Below are 21,681 nucleotides of genomic sequence, written 5' to 3'. Positions count from 1 at the left end.
CAATAGCATACTGTGTCCTGAAATATAACATAAATGTAGGCTTGTCCAAGTCTCAGAAGAACCAAACACCAGTGAAAATGAAGTTGGTGACAAGAATGGTTATAGGCAAAGAGAAAGATCCTCCTGAGAAGAAATAGAAATAGTTGGGGCTGTATAGCGGCAAGATAAATGTGCAGAAGAAATAGACAATTTTTCTTATTTGTGCTTCTCATAATGTAAAGAGAATTCTGTTTAATGAATTTGAAAGACAGTATGTTAAGAATTTGCATGTAGAAGTACTTCTTGCACAATGCAAAATTAGGCTATGAATTAAAAGAGCAAAAAGATTTGTGTGATGAGTGAAGCATTCAGAATTACATTTAAAAAGATTCATGACTTCACATAATTGCTATAAACCTTCCTGAGTAGAGGAGCAAGATGGCAATGAGCTGAATGAGTTAGAACAACATTCTGACAATTTTGAAGGGGTGGGGGGAGAAATAGAGAAGTTCACTATTTTATGTTTATTATAAGGTTTCCTACACTTCCCTGAGAAGCATTTGCCCAGTGACAGTGGTAGGGTAGCTGAAGATAGCACTTCTGCCATGTTATAGATGTCATGCAGCCTATGGGGAACAGCCCTGCCGAGAAGGACTTGGGGGCACTGGTGGATGAAAAGCTGGGCATGAGCCGGCAATGTGCGCTCGCAGCCCAGAAGGCCAACCACATCCTGGGCTGCATCCAAGCAGCGTGACCAGCAGGTTGAGGGAGGGGATTCTGCCCCTCTGCTCTGCTCTGGTGAGACCCCACCTGGAGTCCTGTGTCCAGCTCTGGAGCCCTCAGCACAGGAAAGACATGGACCTGTTGGAGCTGGGCCAGAGGAGGCCACAACAATGATCAGAGGGTTGGAACAGCTCTGCTGTGAGGACAGGCTGAGAGAGTTGGGGTTGTTCAGCCTGGAGAAGAGAAGGCTCCGGGGAGACCTTCTTGCAGCCTTCCAGTGCTTAAAGGGGGCTTCTGAGAAAGATGGGGACAGACTTTTTAGCAGGGCCTGTAGCAATAGGCCAAGGGGTAATGGTTTTAAACTGAAAGGGGGCAGATTTCAGCTAGATCTAAGGAAGAAAATTTTCACCATGAGGGTGGTGGAAGACTGTCACAGGTTGCCCAGAGAGATGGTAGATGCCCCATTGCTGGAGACATTCCAGGTCAGGTTGGATGGGGCTCTGAGCAACGTGATTGAGTTGAAGATGTCCCTGCTGATTGCAGGGGTGTTGGACTAGATGACCTTTAAAGGACCTTTCCAACCCAAAGATTCTATGATCCTGTGAACAGGATTTTAGGAACCGTGTACCTAAAATAACTTTCTTTTCATTTGAGAATATATTTATTTTCTTCCAGGTTGACATAGAAATTAATGGAGAGGCTGTAGATTTGCACATGAAACTAGGAGACAATGGAGAGGCCTTTTTTGTGCAGGAGATGGATAATGATCAGGTAAGAGCCAAAACTAACTTTAATTTCTGAAAAACCCAATGCCTGCTCTTCAGAGTCAGCTTTGAGTTTAGGAATTTTGTTGAAAAACATACCTTTACCCATTTTATGGTTTTGAAAGTTTCTGGACAATTTTCTGCTATGGAAATTTAATAGTATGCAGTTACTTCATTTTTTGAGTTGCTGAGACTGAAAAAATCTAAAGAAGGTACTCACATAACTAAAAAATAAATCAGAGTTTTATGTGCACGCCAGTGTGTGAACACAAATATCATGTACACAGTTCATGTGCTCTGAAGATGTGTATAACAGAGGTTAATATGTCCATGGACCAATTTTTGCAGCAATCTTTACTTTGAACATATGCACTCAACAGACTGCCAGTAAGAGTGCACATGCACTGTAAGCATCTGCGCACGTAGCAATTCTGGTACTCACTAAAGACGTGATCTTGTGTGATGGGTTGCATCTGGCTGGACACCAGGTGCCCACCAAAGCCGCCCTGTCCTCAGCTGGAGGACAGGGGAGAGAAAATACAACGAAAGGCTGGTGGGTCGAGATCAGGGCAGGGAGAGATCAGTCACCAGTTACCGTCACGGGCAAAACGGACTCGACTTGGGGAAATTAGTTTAATTTATTGCCAATCACATCAGAGTAGGGTAATGAGAACTAAAACCAAATCTTAAAACATCTTCCCCCTGCCCCTCCCTTCTTCCCGGGCTCAAATTCACTCCCGATTTCTCTCCCTCCTCCCCCCGAGCGGCGCAGGGGGACGGGGAATGGGGGTTGTGGTCAGTTCATCACACCTGGTCTCTGCCGCTCCTTCCTCCTCAGGGGGAGGACTCCTCACCCTCTGCCCTGCTCCAGCCTGGGGTCCCTCCCACGGGAGACAGTCCTCCATGGACTTCTCCAGCATGAGTCCTTCCCACGGGCTGCAGTTCTTCACCAACGGCTCCAGCCTGGGTCCCCCCACAGGTGCCGTCCTTCAGGGACAGACGGCTCCAGCCTGGGCCCCTCCATGGGGTCACAAGTGCTGCCAGCAACCCTGCTCCAGCCGGGGCTCCTCTCTCTCCCCACGGGGCCACAGGCCCTGCCAGCAGCCGGCCCCAGCGCGGGCTGCCCGCGGGGTCACGGCCTCCTTCGGGCATCCCCCTGCTCCGGCGTGGGGCCCTCCCCGGCTGCGGGTGCAGATCTGCTCCCCCGGGGAGCTCCATGGCCGCAGGGGCACAGCCGGCCTCCCCGGGGGCTTCCCCAGGGGCTGCCGGGGACCCTCTGCCCCGGCGCCTGGAGCCCCTCCTGCCCCTCCTGCTGCTCTGGGCTGGGGGCTGCAGGGCTGTTCTCCCCCATGGTCTCACTCCTCTCTCCGGCTGCAGTTGCTGTTGCTGTTTTTCCCCCTTCTTAACTCCGTTCCCCAGAGATGCTGCCACCGTGGCTGATGGGCTCGGCCTTGGCCGGCGGCGGGTCCCTCTTGGAGCTGCTGGCGTCGGCTCTGTCAGACATGGGGGAAGCTTCTGGCAGCTTCTCACAGAAGCCACCCCTGCAGCCCCCGCTACCAAAACCTTGCCACGCAAACCCAGTACATCTTGCAACTATTATTCATGTGGAATTATATTTAAATGAGAATGCCTGCTGTTGAGCTGTGTGATTAAATACTAGTTACTTCTATCACTATATAGAAGTTATGGTCACACAAATTTTGAATAGTCCACACGTAATGTAACATAAGAAAAGCTTTTTACAGGCACTTCTCTTCAGATATGCCCAATAATTTTTGTCACTTACCAGAGTGGGATGAGTTTTCAAATGCTTGTGTTAAGTACAATACTAATAGTTTTAGGTGAGAGCTGTGTGCATGTGCAGTATCCGTCTCTATAGCTTTATATTTAAATCTGACCTCTATATTAAAATCTTCTGTGTGGTAACAGTTATTTGGTGGCTGAAGATTGCTAGAAATACTTCTGTGATTTGCAAGAGATGCATATATATGATTGAATAAGAGGGTGTTTGTGTGACCTAGTTATAAACCACTGACCTATCTGACTACTGCCTGTCATCTGAGCTGTGAAGGAGAATTGGGTGTTCAGATTATAAACTAGTATTTTGTTTCTGCTCTGTATCTAGCATCAGGTGGATAGAGACTCATGCCATAACCTGGCCCATATTAGATGCTCAAAGGATCCCCTTTATTAAGGGCACTGTTCCTGGCTTGTCTGAGGAGATGTGGCTATGGAACAATTTCCATATGCTGTAGGATCATACTGAGCACCCAGATGTCTAATCTTTGTTAATTTTCTGATGAATAAATGACTTAGATTTTGGCAATTGTGCATAGATTTTAGAACCAGATTTATGACTGGCAGAGGAACTAATATGTTGCATGGTTTGCATTTTTTCTTTCTCAGGAGGTAATTCCTTATCATCTCTCCACATCTCCCATTCTGTCTGAGGGAACTGCTTTAATGGAAGCTCAGATGAAGAGGAACTCCATAGACAGGATAAGAAACCTGGACAGCAGTGCATCCTCACAAGTACCACCCCAAGCCCATGGATCACAGCCTTCTGCTGAAACATCACCAGTCTGTAGCTCTGTGAAAAAAAGGAGGAAAAAGAGGAGGAAGTCTACCCATAAAATAGACAGCTTAAAAAGAGAGGACAATGGAGACACATCAGAAGATGAAGACATGTTTCCTATAGAGATTAGCTCAGAGGAAGAAAAAGAACCATTGGACAATTCAAGGTATCACAGTGGAATTGAGAGAAAGAATGGAAACCTAATGCTGGGTTAATGTTCCATTCCATACCTTCTAACAGTAATTTCTATCTAAGTCAGTACGTATGGTTGATGAACATGTTTCTTTAAGAAAAACTTTTAAGCTAGAAAGCTGTTGAGAATGTTACTAACAAAACCCATGAAAATGACATTGAAAACATAAGAACAATCCTCCATCATGCTGTGAACTAGAAGGTGTGAATCAGACCATGTTTCTCTATCTCTTTTTAGTTCAGGTTATACTAATTCTTCTCTACATTAGGATTTTTCTGTTATCTGGAGTATATGACCGTTCAGTAATCATCTATGGATTTTAGATGTCACGTCTTTCCCTATACCTAGGATCCTCGTTCCAGATGTGTTTGTTGATGAAGTATCTGACATAAAGGCTCCTGCAGTTTCTACGTTTTCTCAGTCTGCATCTTACCCTCGTTCAGATGGAGAATGGTCACCTCTTCAAAGGTACTTTTTCTGGTAGTACAGTTCTGAATAACTTTCATTTAATCTCTTACATGAAGTCTTACTAAAAATTTTGGTGTCAGACATGATCACTGCCAACTACTAGGTGAATGCTTTCTATATTTGAAATCAGGCAGTATACAAAAACTTCAGGTTAGCTTTTTCCTTGATTCAGCAAATGCATGCATACAAATGCAGGTCCACAAATTCTGAAGAGTGTTTGTATCTGTTCATGTCACTTTGCATATAAATACTGTAAGAGAGGGTGGATGTTTTGTGAAATCTGAGTCTTTGCCTGATACATACACCTTGTAAGGGCTTCAGTGAATGCAGGTATATAAATCTTTAGTACTTTGGGTGCAATCCTTTTAAGAACTAGCAAGATTGGAACTGATGTATAAAAAGAAGATTTTTTTTTTTAATGAATAAGAATATGAGCTTCTTGTGTCCCTTTCAATGCTGATCTGTTGGATTGCAGAGGTAGATAGACACGAAATATTTATTGTGTGAAAAGAACACATGCAGAACTTCGGTTACTTCTTCCTATATGTGTATTTGTGTGCAGATTGGTTTGGACCTCATCTCTTGTGTCTGTGGAACACTGTAAAAATGGGACAATTTTTTATTTGATGTGTACTGCATTATAATTCCAGTGAAATCTGCATGTGTATCTGTGCACACGTGCTCCGCATGCTCCATGCAGACTATAGGAGTGGGGCAGTATTCACAAGACCTTATCCTAAGAAGGAAAATCTCAATAGACTGCCTCTGGAGTTGAGGGACAGAGAGCAATGAGATGATTTCAGAGCAAGGGCTTAATTTGAACTGCATTCTGGAAGAAACTTTCTCCACTGATTGGAGCTTAATGTGACTAGCTTCACTAGTCTGGTGATAGCATGTGTCAGTACCCTGCCCGTTCGGTGGCTTTTTGAACTGTATGTTGTTTGTTGCTTGACTGCAGTATTCTGGATTTTGAAAATTCTAGATGTAAATTCAGCATTCATGTAGCTAATGCACAAAGAGCTTATGTTAATCAGCACTTGTGAATAATGATACCCTATTTTTCTTTCTACCAACATGCTGTGCTATCCAGTAAGCCTATAGATTGCACAGGGCAATCCTCTCTTCTCACTGTTCCAGCAGACGGAGGCCTATCTAACTCTTGTCCTCAACAATCTTCTCACTTTTCTCCTCCAGACAGGTAGAACAGTTGTCCTCCTTCTTTTCTGGGCTGCTCTTTAATCCATTTAGCACATTAATATGCTTTTAACACAGTAATTGTTGAATTTATGACTGCACTTACTGCTAACTCAGACACTTTGAAAGAAAGTGATATTGAAAAACCTCTTCCTCTGCTTACTTCTTTGTGGGCATTGACTGGAGGTTAAGTTGCGTTGATGAATCATCCATTGAATGAGGGTGGCTAGTATAAAATCAGGCCAATGAAAACCTGGGTTAAAACTGAAGTTTATTAAGATGGTAACAAAAAAAGGAAGAACTTAGCTAGTGAAAACTCACATTCCTCTGAAGATCAACATTTCTATGTGGCTTTTTACAATCAATGTATATTTTAAGGACATTTTTATCCCATGATTTCCTGAGTTGTTTGCTTGTGTGTAGGTTGCAAAAGTAAAAGCAAAACAAAGGCCTTGGAGAATAAGTGAGCAATAAGGAGTGCAAAATTTGTAATGGGAGGAGCCCAGTACCAAGAGAGGACTTCTCTTCCCATGTTCTCTGGTTTGAGGGAGGGGAAGACTTTCTGTATGTTGGACTGCAGTGGGGGAGCATCTTCTAGCGTAAAGGTGACACAGTAGATAAGGCGTCTTGCCTAAGGTTTAGGAGACCCAGACTTAAGCCTTTGCTGTAGTCTAGGGTTCCTCTGACTGTAGACTCCTTTCTACAGAGCTGAAAGTGGATACAGACACTTTTTATGATGTCTTAAATTCAAGACATCTCAAGATTCTGCAGCCAGGCCCTTTCTCTCCATTAAGTCAGTGAAGAGAAGTCACAGCGACTCGGTTAAAAAATTTAAAGTAGGTGTCTGAACATGACTTCTACCAACTCTCCATTAGGGCTGGGGAAGCTATGAGTAATAGATCGGGCTAAATTGCTCATTGCCTATCTCAACATAGATGCTGTACTATGTGCCTAAGGCTGTATTGAAACCGATAATCTTGAGGTTTTCTCAGCTGCTAGGTCTGCCCTCTTTAACCTGACCATGTTGCAGCACCAAGGCAAGGTGAGATCCTGGGACATTCAAGGCTGTTCTCCTCAGTGTTTTTCATGGGAAGGAAGGGCAGCACGGAGGCTGGGATGGAACAGTGATGTGTTCTGGGTGGCTCCATGAACTTTGCTCTGGAGTTCACCTGTCCTGCCATCTAGGAATACAGCTAAAGTGCTGTGGTAACTTACCTAAGGCCCTCACTGTCTCTGCAACTGTTTTCCTCTATGTGAAATAAGAAACTCTATTATGGCCGCCTCAAAGGAGGTTCAGAGGCTCTCAGCTATTGTGACATGTACATGAGGTAGGCCTCTTCTGACTATCTTTTCCCGGTTTATTTGGCCTCAGTCAAGACAGGACTTTTTTGCAGGTCACATTGCTGCTTTCTCAGGGCTGTCTTTGCTTTCAATGGGAAACACTGAGAAGATCAGGGTGGTTTGCTGTTGCAGAACTGCCAACTACAGGCCAAGTTCCTTATTGTTTGATGTTGGATTACATTAAGTGCAGTCATAGCTGTTAGGGAATACGTAGGTCTGTGACACAAATATTCAGCATTTATGGGATGTGAAACAGATATGCTGATCTAGATGACTGAACTGAGGTTTCCCTTCCTTCTTGTACAGTGTTGACAGGATGGGTGGCTCTAGTTTGATCTGTAGTACCTGCAGCGATCTGTGTAAGGCAAGCGAATTTCAGCTGGGCTGGGTCAGTGCCTAACTTAAGGACAGGGGAATTGCAAGGCACAGTTCAGCCCAAGACATATGTCTTGGTGGTGTAAGGAATTAACAACCCATTTTGAGTCTGATCCACGGATGCGTTTGCAGGATACTATCAGTGGATTGCAAATCCTACGTGGTCTTGGTATTTGGCCTTATTGACCCCCTAGTGCAAGTTTAACATTACTCCAGGATTTAACTTGACCTAACAGAGCTAAAAAAAAATTAAAGGAATGTGATTGTGAGTTTTATTATTCTTCAGTCTCATTTTACTTTGGTAGCAATAGTATGAAGTGAATAGCAGCCAAAATAGTCTCAGTGCAGGCAAAGGAGATGACATCTAGCATTACCTATGGAAGCAGAACTATACAAACAGGACTGTAGTAAGCATAATTGCCATCTGCATCCCTAAACTACAGAGATTATTGTTGCTGTCCCAGAAGGATATTAGTTGGAGAGAGTAGCTATTGAGTGTTAAATGTCAACAATACGACATCTGAAGAAAAAAATAAAGGTATCCAGCTCTTATCGGAAGGCCACCAACCCTGTATTAATGTTTGTAGGTGGCATAGAATATACCAGTTTATGTTCCAGATGATATAAGGAATGAGAATGCTTTAGTATCCTTTTATGCAAACAAAATTATCCTGTTTACCTTTTGGAGGTGTATTTGCAGTATGATTTGATCTTGGGCCTTTTAAATTAAGATGACATTGCAATGATAATTCTCATCTACACTGTGGTTGTATTAGCATTTATACACCAATCTACTAGGAGAAGTCAACCGAAAAGAATTCTGAAGATCTAACATCTTGCTACTGCTAAATCCTTATATTTTATTGTATATAAAAGTATTATTTATAGAATAAGAATTAAGATGTCTCCATTGTGCTTGTATTGAAATTTCAGTAGATAGTGTGTATTTTGTGTACTTTGTTTTGGGAGAGTGGGTAATATTTGGGGGGTTAGATGCTCACCCTGTTCCTAACTGACCATGGTTATACTCGTAGCTATATCTGCTCTGAACCAATAACTCAGACATGTGCATAGATTGTCAGGCAGCCTTTCACAGCAAGAGCCTTCTCTGAGCAGAACTCTGCTTGTTTTAACATACACATATATGCAAGTGCCATATTTCTGGCACTTGCATGTGTGTGTCTGGAAATATACGTCATGATTCTTGGTGCTGAGTAACAGCCTGGGCTTCTTCCCCACTCATTTATGTGTACAAGGGAACTGTATTTTCAGGAAAAATTATGGAAAAGGCAGGGTTCCACCCCTACCCTGCCCCAATCAGTGTTCTCACTGCAAAATGCAGAGGTTCTAGTGCAAACTGAAGCAATGCCTGTGTTCTCTCAGATCACCTGGCTGGGTAAGCAAACTGGGGATGAACATACCCCAAATCCCAGACTGGAGATTTTTCTAAGTAAACAGTACGTATTTTGAAGGTTAAAATGTGTGTAGTGCACAGATTAACTTGTGCAGTGGCTACACTTCCTTAAATCTGGATCTTTTGCGTTTAAAGCAGCAATAGAAGCATTATGGCCTGCTGAGATTTCCTGAAGTGCCCAGGCTCCTGATTTCCAAGGTGAAAGGCCCTAGGGTGGGCCCTAGGTACATGGAAAATACTGCAAATCCTACAAACTTGTCAGTGGGAGATGTAGAAGGTGCTGAAAATACCACCAGGCATTTCTTGAATCCTTAGAGCTTGAAAATACTTTTAAAATCACATTGTATTGATTCCTTCATCTGTCAAATTGTAGGTTATACCCTAAGGACTAATAAAAATTTGAAATTCTTAGAACCACAAAAGATCTTCCACAGTATTGCTTATAAATTTTATAGTTCACAGAATCACAGAATCATTAAGGTTGGAAAGGACCTTAAAGATCATCAAGTCCAACCGTTAACCCAACACCACCATGTCCACTAAACCATGTCCCGAAGTGCCACATCCACACATTTTTTGAACACTTCCAGTGATGATGACTCCACCACCTCCCTGGGCAGCCTGTTCCAATGCTTAACCACTCTGTCAGTGAAGACATTTTTCCTAATATCCAATCTAAACCTCCCCTGGCGCAACTTGAGGCCATTTCCTCTCGTCCTGTCGCTAGTTAGTTGGGAGAGAGACCAGCACCCATGCCGCCACAACTCCCTTTAGTTTAGTTAGATAATGTAATTATCTGTAGCTAAAAAGTCACAGTGTTTGTCCATATTCAAACTATATCTTACTGCAACATGGATGAAAACAAGGGATAATGTAGATAATTAGGTTGCTATTTTTTCAGTTGTGAAATTCACGGATTTTTAAAAGCTGCTTTGTGTTAGTGTGAAGTAGTTATTTGCCTGTCACCACCGAATTCCCTACCAGCTAGCTCTACAAAACTGCTTTACACTGAAAGAGCAAAACTGGTTTGCATATTCAGTTCATCCAGAAGAAAGTAAAGAATAAATCAAACATGAAAAATTTATACTAAATGTAGGAAGCCTTTTGTTTTTGAGAGTGGCAGTAACTCGGTTTGGGCCTTTGATTTAGGAATGTTGTGGATTGTTTTGTTCCTTTGTAGTTTTTAAATCAGGATTACATGAGTACACCAAAGACATGCTGCGGTTCAGACAAAAAATAATGGGCTTTGGTCAGGGTGTTCTGGGTGAAATTCTATGACTTGCATTATGCAGAAAGGCAGAGGAGATAATCAGAATTTTTCCTTTTGTTCTTGAAATTATTGAATTCTTATTTATTAATGGCTGACTTGAAATCACATTATTGGCTTCACATTAAAAATGCATCACAAACTGATAATTGACTAATTAATTATTAAATATTTTACATTGAGTAGTCAGCAAAACAAACAGTTAAATATTTTTGCACTGGAAAGGTTCAGATTCTTTGTATAGCTCTCCTACTGGTTTTCCTATAAGCATGCATCCAAGGGTAGAACTGAACAAGTTAGTAGAAGGAAGTAATCAACTGGATTCCTTAGACTTACTATTACTTACTCAGGATAAAGTGTCTTGTTGATGTGAGTCATTTCTGCACTTCACATCCATTATAACAATACTAACATCTATTCATCTGCTGCTGCTGGTAATAACCCTGTTCATTCTTCCACACAGAAACCCCAAAATGCCCCAGAAGTGCTCAGGTCCAGTGCTTTTCTTCCATCTCTTGAGCTTCTCAAATACTGCTTGTGCGATGGCACTTACTAATAAATGGAGGAGACTGCTGAATGCCAGTCTGAGAGGATCCCAAACAGTTTAAACTGTTTTTCCATGCTTTCATACTTTCAATTGGCTGATAATTGTTTATATTTTCAGTGCTTTGGGTTGGTGGATATCAGTTTGGAAAGTGTGTAGTGCATTGTGGTTACTTTTGTTTTTGTAATATTTTTGTAATAAGTAGTGTTTCTGTTTGTTTGTTTGTTTTTCTTCAGCCCGTCAGGTTCACGCCCTCCTACTCCTAAAAGTGACTCAGAATTAGTCAGTAAACCTATGGAGAGAAGTGGACTGAAGAATAATCCCCACATGCACTGGGCCTGGGGAGAGCTACCGCAGGCTGCAAAGGTATCCAGTGACATTTGCTTAATTCCTCCTAGCATCTAATCTGTGCTTTAATAGAGCAAATGTGCTTATTCTGCTGCAGCCTGCTGAACAGGGAATAGATCCTGTTTTACATAAAACATTGCAATTTTATGTAAAGAGAATTGCATCTTGGTCCTTAGGAGGTATAGGAAAGTGCCTTGTGCCATGGATGTTCTCAACACCAATGATACACAGTAGCAAATGAGGAAGTACCTGAGAACCTAGCCTTACAAAAGTTAGAAGCTTAAATAATGTATAAAATCAAACCCAATGTCCTTTGGTAAATCACTGAAATTCATAAATGGTCTTAGATGGAAATTGGGTGCTTGGTGTTAGCAGTGTGATTCACAAAAATTAAAATGGGTTGCTTGGGTACATAAGCATCCAGAAACACCTGCAGTTCTGTATCTCTGCTTGCCCAGACGTGCTGTTCTCTTGGCTGAGCTGACTGGCTTGGTGCCTGTCTCCTGCTTGAAGCCATTTGGCCCAGTTAGATGGCAGGGTCTGTAGTGTGCCAGCAGCGTTGTCTCCCGTGCTGCCCAGTAGCGATGTGCTGCTGAGCACAGTGCGGGTCAGTACAACTATGGGAGCAGTGATGGTGCAGGGTTTGGCCCCTTTCTGCTGAGGGTTGGCTTCTCTGCAGGAAGGACTGCAGGAGTGATGGGGTCAGCAACAGTATTAAGAAACAAAATTCCTGTTTTGCAGGCCAGGGAAGTGAATATCCTCCTCAGAAAGAAGACTTCTGTGTTTTGGTGGTGGCAACAGAGTTATAATGGCACTATTACAATTTATCTTTAATTCACTGTTGGCAGCTAGTGACAAAGCAGGGATGGGAATCTAGAATTCTTAATTCCTTCAGAAGAGCTCTGGCCTCTTCTTTAGTGGGCCAAAGATGAGCTGTCCCATCACCTCTATGTTATTCTCCTCCTCACATATATTATAAGAAAATTGGGAACTATTTTCTGTACATAGAGAACTGATTTAAGTGTACAGGTCCAGGCAGGGGTTTCACATTGGCTTTTCCAATCTAGAATTTAGGGTTTCCTGTTAGTAGATTTCGGCATTTCATTTTTATCCCAGTCACACAGCCTGGTGTGTATTGCAAATCTTATTCCTGGAGGCTTTTCCCTCAGCAGACCCTGTCTGTGTCCCTAGCCAAGCTCTTCAGAATTGATCTGGCCATACCTGAATTTGGAATTATGCTTTGGATGCTGTTGATTTTCGTGTAAGAGTTTGTTTGCTATTACCTAAAAGTTATAGCAGCTATACAGCTGCTGCTGTAGGAGTTCAGCTCCCCTCTGTAAGAACACCACCTGTCCCACACTCAGAGAAGATCTACAATTGCTCCTATAAAGTGATGTAAAATCTAAATCTGGGGTAGATGAATGAGTGTATGCCTGACCTGGTCCCTGAGAGCACCCTGGTTGTGTAAGCACTCCAGTCTGCGCTCCCTTCTCGTGTTGGTCAGGGTTACCTTCTGAAGAAAAGCTAGGATTTGCACAGGAAGGGAGGAGGGCAGGGTGGAGCTGTGATGTGCTCCCAGGCAGGTGAGTGGGAAATGAGGACTGTAGACCACATTGCAGAACACATCTTTCCTGGCCCCAAGATGCAGGTGATTTTTGTGCAAGCAAGTGCAAAGCAAAGTGGTCTTTCCTACACTTGTAGTCTCCACTTCAGTTAGCTGTGGCTTTCTGCTGTAGTTGGTTATCTTGAGAATCTAGTCTCGCTAGAGTGAACAGAACAGGTTACACACTTGCATTTTTTAAGAGCTTTTCTTTATAGCAATCCATATGTTTTTCCTTGCAGGCCAGTTCTCTGCTTAAAGCAAAGGAACCCAGCATGGTGGATGTAAATCCTTCTGAAAGCACTCACTTTCAGGTCATCCAAAGTTCTACTATAGAGGACTTCAACACTGTGTCTCCTCTGCCTGCCCTTGGACAAGCAGATGCAGCAAATGCTGATGAAAGCGAGCCCTTACCGGCTGAGACAAATAAGCCAGAGACAGAGTCTCCAGGAGCAGCTGTACCACCGTTGCCTGCCAGTGAAGAAGTAAAACAAGCTGCAGCTTGCTCAGCCCAACCAGCTGGCAAGACAGATTCCCCTTCCAGAAAGAAAGGTAAAGCTGTTGATCCTGCACTTTTATATGTATGATGTTGTCTTTAAATTTCATGGTGATAAAGCACCTCATTGTCATATAAATTAATCTGTGCCCTGAAGGCACTTTAAGATCTGGAATGGAATAAGCTTTGGAAAGAATCTTCAAAACCTGAGCTGTGCAGCAGGCTGTTCAAAGGAGCAGTGCAGTAAGATAGAACATTCTCCCTGGTCTGGGATTTTTGGCAGCTCTGTGCATATGAGCAAGACTGCAAAACTTGCTCCAAATTCATCCATATTTGATGGATTCAGAGATTTTACTTTTTGGTACAAGGAGACCATAGATCTGCTGGTTCACCTCTGACTACTTTATGAGTTGTTCTGTGTTGCTGGTAATTGTGGAACCTCTCTGCTCTAGTACAAAGTTGTAGTATGTATTTTGCACAGACAACAAATTTGCTATAAAATAAGGTGCTTTGTTTCACATGAGCAATTTCATACAACCATAGAATCATAGAATCTTTTGGTTGGAAGGGACCTTTAAGGTCATCTAGTCCAACCCCCCTGCAGTGAGCAGGGACATCTTCAGCTAGATCAGGTTGCTCAGAGCCCCGTCCAATCTGATCAACAGAACCTTTGGCTCTCTGTGGTACATGTTCTGTCCTGAATTTGTGTAATACAACTCTGTCTGCTTTTCTGCTTCTTAATTTCTGCACTCTATACCCATGGTATTTTATAATAAGTGTTACAATCTTCACATGAAATTTATTTGCTTACAAATGTTATACTTTAGAGCTCTGATTATTCTATAATTAGAACTAGACTGTATAAGTCTAGTTTGTGCAGCTGCTTTTTAATCACTAAACATACAAGTTTCTTAGCCACTTCCCTATGCATTCCACTGTCTTTGAAGACAAAAATGACAGAGTTACCCTGGTTACTTTTTGGTCTTTACATAACTTTTTTTTCTGATTGCTTTTCTGATATTTGATGTTGGAAGTTGGGACAGTGAGAAGTTGTGGGTTTTAGAATGAATTCCAAATTAGGTTTTGGCCTTACAGTGGTTATTTGTCTAGATGTACAAACAACAACAGGACAGCGATGACTGTGTGTGTTGGTACTAGTGAAAGACCTAGGGGGGGGTGTTTTTGTCCCCTGCAATGTTGCATATGCACACACAACACATCAGTTGTTTGTGCTAAACAGTCAGTTGTCTCCATAACAAGCCAGTAATAGTCTATTAGTGACTATAGTATAGTCTGTTGTGTTATTTCCCTTTTGCAAGGGGCCACTGAAGATCAGTTCTCAGAGATTAAATGCTCTGATTGCTTTACAGTGATAACAGGCCTATGGAAATACTCAGAAAGTTTTCCTTTTGCTGTTTTCCTACAGTGATCACTGACTTCTAATTCCCAGTGGTTTTGTCTGGGATAAGGAGACTTCAGTCTACCTCAGAACTAGTCCTCTGCTGTCCTATTTTACATATTCAAAGTCTGCACGATGTATATGAGCAACTTGTTTTGAAATTTTTGGCAGTACCATTTTATACAAATACAGTTCACAAACTGTTATAACTTGTCTGGTTTCTCAATCTTACAATGAATAGTTAAACAGTAATGACAGTTCTGGCTTGTTACTCAGAAAATACTCATTAATAGGCTTATCTGTGCCATCCCTTACAGACAAACGAAGCCGGCATCTTGGTGCTGATGGTGTCTATTTAGATGACCTCACAGACATGGATCCAGAAGTTGCTGCACTTTATTTCCCCAAGAAGTATAAATCCTTTGCTTATATTTTTGCTATGTAAAGAGCTCTTGTCACCTTCCGGATTTAGATCAAACTCTTCATTGCCAACCAGATAAGATGTCTTTTTCAAAGTACAAGCAGAGGTGAAGGCAGAAGGAAAATAAGACTCTGTAGAGAGGAATATTAGAGCTTTGGAAAGGCTCTGAATTTGGGCCTGAGAAGTGTGCTTGAAACCGATTTTCTATTTTGGTCAGTTAAGCATCATATATCGATCGTGGATTGTTATGTAATGTACACTGATGTTTGTGTTACTCACATGCCTTGGGAGAGCATTGACTCTGGATTATATTTATCCCCGTGTCCTTGCTTATTACTGTGAAGAACATATCTTACTGTTAAGAGTATTAGCACAAAATTATTGCTCTAATGTTGTTCTACTGTGAGTGGTCACCTATAAATATGAATGTTAGAAAATAGTTTTTGGATGACGCATAACAGATTCATTTATGAAAATACTGCACCCTGAACATACAATTTGCAACTTGTTCCGATCTTTATTAGAACCTCTTATAACATTTATAGTCCTCTTTCCACAGCATACTCTAGTCATTTGACTAAAGTCATTGAGCAGCAACTAAACTAGCCTGCATATTTTATTTTTCTTTCTTGCTTGCTGGAACTCAGCTGTTGTAATATTAGCATTACAATAAAACAGAGAAAGGTTAGTAATACGGAGAAAAAAGTTGGATTGAAAATTCCTTTTTCAAATGCATTCATATGAATCTGGAATAGAAAGCAGAGTCTAATGAGCCTGCACTTTGTAATAATGATCTCATTTATACACAGATTTTAAGTGGGTATAATTATTCATTGTTTCTTAAAATTTTAATCCTAATGATTTCTATGTAGAGTATTTTATTTATATATACATTACATACAAATACCCAAACATACACATCCTTTGTTTTGGTTTAGCTATCATTTTATATAATTAGTATAAATTAAATAATAAACTAGTATGTTTATTCTTGTTCCTGTGTGGGAATAGTACTACTGCTGTAACTGCTTATAGTAGCACTATCTTGTCTGCTAAGATTGTACAGTTTATTGTCTTGTTTTTCTTATCTCTTGTAGATAAGTGAAGCTATAATTATACATGCCTAGTTTAGGCAAGTAAGTAGAAGCAATCTAATGTTTGAGGGTACACGAGGCCTATACTACTTTGTTTAAATTTTATGTCAAAACCAAGAAAATTCTTTTTTTTTCTCCTGCCCCCCCTCCAAGTGTCTTTCAGATGTAAACAGTGCTTGTTGAAGGGAGAGACGTTGGGAATGAATACATGAAGACTGAATTCCTGATTTTTCTTTTCCAGTGGGGATGCTGTCCAAAGCAAGAACACAAACGACGCGGGGCCGCGGTCCGCCAGTCACTCTCCGCACTCTGTTGGGAGCTCAGGTGTTGACAGTGGAGTTGAAAGCACCTCGGATGGAATTCGAGATTTGCCCTCCATTGCCATTTCTCTCTGTGGAGGCCTTACTGACAACAAAGAAATAACCAAAGGTACAGAATGACCTTCTGAATTACAGGCATGTGCTGTCAGCCAAGTTTTAGCATTCTAGACCGAGGATGCAGTGCCCTCCTGTGGCTGTACTCAAAAGTGTGTTGAGAAGATAAATACTGTCCCTGAAATTAGAAGTTTCCTAGAATTTTTCATCCTTAAAATAGTAGACATACATAGGGCTTACGATTTTTAACAAATTTCAATAATCCACTATATACTAAATTTTTTGAAAGTATTTTACTGGTTATTTTTATTTCCTGATAGTATTACGTTTTGTATCACAGTAGTCTTAATGGTACTTTTGCCACTTGGTACAGTATATAGCTAGGAAATTCCCAGCTGTTGGTGTTGGGAATTAAAAAGGTGGTTTATAAATGGGGATGCTAGGAGGAGGAGGAGTTGGAAACTCTAACCTGAGTTCCTGCTGTACCTCCAGTTTCTTGTGTGACTCTTAGCTGAATAATTTACAGGGCTCTGTGCTTTAAACTTCCAGCTGCATGTTGTGAAGATAATGCATTAAGACTTGCAGTTTCTGCAGTTTCGAAAATCATAGGAGCCTGATGCTACACTGATTGCTGTTCAGAGGCTAGTTTTTAAAACATTTCAAATATACTGTGATTTATTGGAGTTGTATTTGTTATCTGGATCACTTGTGAATTACATAGATTTTGTGAAAGGAGTCACAGGCAGTGGAAAGGGTGTTTATACATAAACATTTTCATTTTGCTGAAGGCCTCACAAGTGATAACTAAGTTTCTGGCTATGGATTTACACATACATTGAGCCCAGCAGTTCCTGCTCCTAACTTGGACAGGGGATCAGTGAAAGGCATGACAAAGTACTTCCTTGCCTTGCTTAGAAGCCTGATTTTCCTCCCTCACTGTTCCATTTAGCTTATATTTTGAACAGGAAAGACATGCAGCAGCTAACAAAGAAACCCTCAGCATCTTCTGAGACTGAGAGTCTCTGAACATCTTGCTTCCGTATTACTGCCAAGCTCAGCACCCTAATAATGAAGGGCTGGCCCTGACTGTGAAACCTACGTGTCTGAGAGATGCTAAAAAGTTTAGGTTGGTCAGTCCCAGGCATCTATAAATGCATACTTTACATATGTAATTTTCCTCCCCCACAGAAGAATTCTTAGAACATGCAGTAACGTATCAGCAGTTTGTGGACAATCCTGCTATCATTGACGACCCTAACCTTGTGGTTAAGATTGGAAATAAGTAAGTATATTTCAGGAAAAAAATATTTTATATAAGTATATAAGTAAGTATATTTCAGGAAAAAAATATCTGTAGCACTTCAGTGCGTTAGATCAGTTTCACTGTAGCTGAAAAATAAGTTTGGAATGTTCATAGCTTAGATTCATCCAGAAAAAGGCAACTCTCTAGTGAATTCAGGCCCTTCTAGTCACCTTTCCTCCTTTAAATTGAGAGTAAAGAGCAGTTTCAGATGACCTGTTAGAGCTGACACAATTTGAATTTCAAGAAGCTAGTATTAAATGCTAATAATGTTCGCACTCAATTGGCAGACTAAAAATGAAATAGGATGTGAACTTGCTAAGGCTTGCCCTGAGCCAGTTTGAATGATTAATATTTACAGGGGTATGGCAGTCTGCTTGCAAGCACTCTGTACCCAGCAGGTTGTCTGTATATACTGAATATTTTGCTAATATGCCTCTATGGAGGCATTGCTTTTTAAGACTTGTCAAACTTCACCCGCTGAGCATGAGACTTCTATTTCTGCAAGGCTAAGACATTATTTCCTATGTTTATACTGCTGGCAGCAGCGCAGCACTGTGGCCTATGCCAGATGCAGCTTTTTGGAGGGTGTTTTAGCTTGAGAGCTCGTGGCACTTGGCGTACAATGTTACAGAGTGGAGGAGAGATCATGGCATTGTGCTGCACATAGAGCTTAGGCTACCCTTAGTCAGAGACATTGTTCATACAAATCTGACGTGCCTGGTGCTTCCTTATGTGAGAGTTTGTATTGCATATGTTACAGCCTTATACCTGACCCTCTCTGTGGTCTGAGGTGAAGGAAGCACTTACTGCTTCCCTGCCATAGTTCTCTGACTTTGATGGCAATGTTTACCTGCCTACTGGTATGTTGGGAAGGGAGGAGTACTTAGTGAGAGTGTCATATTTTCTGGATGTCATGTGAGCTTCAGCTTCGCTAGACAGATGGACGATAAGACTGTATTTGTCCTACTGTCTGTAACAAGAGTTGACCCATGTTCAGCACACAGCAGCAAAAGCTTGACATCCTATGGCTCCTAACTTTTGTGCAGTTCCTTGATGGAAAAACAGTGAAAACAGCTTGTAAAGGATGTAGCTCATGCTGTGTTAATGAGGTGTAGCAAGCACCTGAGGAATGTACGACAAACACCATTTCTACTTAAGGACCTAGCTTCTCATGCATGTCTTGAGAAGTATATTCCATAAATAACTGTGAACATACTGTGGAATAAGGTGGGTCTACTATTACTGGTGCAGGCCAGAGTTTGACCTGTGCTAAACAGGCTTCATGGCTTTAAACTGCCAGATGATATATTCTAGGTAGATTGTGAATTGGAACCTTGGGATTACAAAATGCAGTAATTGTCTCTCTTGCATGCCCAGGTACTACAACTGGACAACAGCTGGTCCCCTTCTGCTGGCAATGCAGGCATTCCAGAAACCTTTGCCAAAGGTGAGATTGAACATGAAGGTTGGTCAGAGGAGGAGTTGTGACATTCTGCAATTTATTAAGGCAGGGAAGAGGGTTATTGTACAAAAGAATCCACACATCAGTAATATCTATCCACACATAACCATTCATCTAGTTTATGCTAAGGGCTAAGTAAGCAGAACTAAATTTGGTTCTGTAAATAGTGTTTATTTGCTGGGCTGAGGTCATTACAAATATATTGAAGGAGGAAAACTCCCTGTTTTCCTTCATTAATATGGATTGTGAGCATAAATTATATTGACCCATGTTAGTGTTTGCTGTAGCTGAATACTTGGTGACTGCTTTCCATTTTATCTGTATACAGCATATATTATCAAATAAAAATAGAGGCCAGGAATTTTAACCTCAGCGAATAAGCTTTAACTACTGGATAAGGAAGGCCTGTAGTTTCTGTTTCTCAGTTGGTTTTTCGTAACCAACCCAGGTAGGTAGTGGCAGACAGCTATGACTATGTGGTAGGTAAATATGTTGGCTTATATTAAATGCATTGATGAATTTAGTCCAATTCTAAGTGACCTGGTGCCACATAGATGCTCAGCACAGAAATACACACTACTGTAAATGTATATAAAGAAGTAATATCACTATTGGCACTATTTTGTATCCTGGTTAGCCATGGATTTAATAAATTTTGGAGCCTAAACTTTCATTCTGCCATTTGCAGCACTTCACTTGTCTTTGGGTTTAATCTATGCGAATTCAAATGCTCTCTCTATTGCCATGAACATGGAATAAAGATTTCTTCAAAGCCCAGATTACTCTCTACCACTGTGTTCTTAGTGGCGCATTACCTATGTATGCAGTCCTGCATAGCTGCACTGTAGCATTCCAGTGTGAAGTAAATTGATCCTAGAAGTCCCAAACATCTGGTAAACCTGGCTTGAATTTCAAGGATGTCCCAGAGACAGATGTTTTGTGCTTTACTGCAAATATTCTAGTAATCATCAAAGGTGGGATTCATCCCATGGAACTCAAATGCCTTCAGAAGGTGTATAGTTATCCTACTCTGCATTTGTTGGGCAATTCCACAGAGTAATTCCAACCTTGATAGGTGCCTGTTGGTTCTTCAGTGGCAATAAAAATAACACAAGGTATTAACTGCATTTTTAATTAAACACTTTAATGTGAGACAGGTGTTTTGGGTTTTACCTAGGATGGATAAATGGAAAGAATTGGTATGAAATATTTTTGCAGTTAAGTTAAGGGAAATGGCAATTCTTTCAATAGCATTATGGTTACTCCATTATTCATATAGGTTAGAAGAAAAGTCTTCTACGAGTGTGAAATTCAGTGTGTTAATTTTTTTCAAATGGTTAACATATTCTGAATGCTAGTAACTTTCTAGACAGTGCGATTTTAACTCAGTGGAGAAGCCAGTACGTATAGTTAGAACAGTCCCTATGACTGGGAAGGTTTACTTGGCTGAACTGTACCTCTGAAACTAGAATTACTTATTTATGCTACCAGTCATCCTGCTGGTTTTCTTAATGACTTGTTAATTGGAGTATTGATTTGCTGTAATAATGGAACTAAGGAACTGGAATACTAAGATTCTTTATCAAAACAGGCTTTATGAAGTGATTGAAAACTGGAGTTTTTGGAGAAAAAAATGACTCATGTTCTGCAAAATACGCTTAACCATGTGTCTAATTGTAATCACGTGAATTATCTCACTTAAAAGTCACTAGGGTGTCTGCCTGATGTTGTCCATATGTTTTGAGAACCTCCTTAAATTGTAGCCATTGTTCTCAACAGTGGCATTCCATCCTCAGTAGTTCCATCTGCTGCTTGTTTTTCTTATTTTTGTTTAAGAAGTTCTCAACTTATTTGCTCAACTTTATTCCTGTGTCATTTCTTTCTTTTCTCATATACTTTAGATGGTGTAGTAAAGAGAACCTATGGAAAATTGAGAAAAGGGATGCATTGTCCCATACATTAGCTGAACTCAACCCTCTCTCAACTGCTAAGAGTTCTTGGAATCATTGATTTTTTTTTTTTTTTAAATCACTACTTGATGTCATGGTTTTATTTTGGTGACTTTGCTTGCAGTGGAGGCTATCATCTCAGAAAGCCAGTGGCTAAGCTGTTTTAGGGTGTACCAAACACTGTGGCCACTGTTACTGTAATATTTTCCCCTTTTGTCTTTTGCTTGCTCTCTGAGTGAAAGAATTCAGCTCTCCTTGTTAAAATCCGTAAGGCTCCAGTCATTATGGGAATAGAAAGAAACTTTTCTCTGAGGTCTAGTATATATAACCAATGAAAAGTAGCCAGGGTTTAAAAAAAATAGTTCTAACATTGCCAGTCAAATTCATAGCAGCATACT

General features: G+C 41.1%; 1 protein-coding gene across 1 annotated transcript in view; it reads left to right on the top strand.

The window, feature by feature from the left end:
* The window catches only part of LPIN1 (lipin 1), a gene marked incomplete at both ends in the record, with an annotated part of 84,856 nt that overhangs the window by 45,714 nt on the left and 17,461 nt on the right, over positions 1-21,681 (top strand). The window contains 10 exons of the mRNA XM_081997406.1: positions 1,378-1,473; positions 3,873-4,207; positions 4,583-4,702; positions 5,793-5,900; positions 11,074-11,203; positions 13,028-13,337; positions 14,998-15,091; positions 16,437-16,624; positions 17,758-17,851; positions 19,250-19,319. Of these exons, the coding sequence (XP_081853532.1) occupies positions 1,378-1,473; positions 3,873-4,207; positions 4,583-4,702; positions 5,793-5,900; positions 11,074-11,203; positions 13,028-13,337; positions 14,998-15,091; positions 16,437-16,624; positions 17,758-17,851; positions 19,250-19,319 (1,545 nt within the window). The remainder of the gene's footprint in view (positions 1-1,377; positions 1,474-3,872; positions 4,208-4,582; positions 4,703-5,792; positions 5,901-11,073; positions 11,204-13,027; positions 13,338-14,997; positions 15,092-16,436; positions 16,625-17,757; positions 17,852-19,249; positions 19,320-21,681) is intronic.

Source organism: Phaethon aethereus (genome assembly GCF_964289735.1).
Source record: "Phaethon aethereus genome assembly, chromosome: 3".
Taxonomy (NCBI): domain Eukaryota; kingdom Metazoa; phylum Chordata; class Aves; order Phaethontiformes; family Phaethontidae; genus Phaethon; species Phaethon aethereus.
This window is presented reverse-complemented; position numbering and strand designations above follow the sequence as displayed.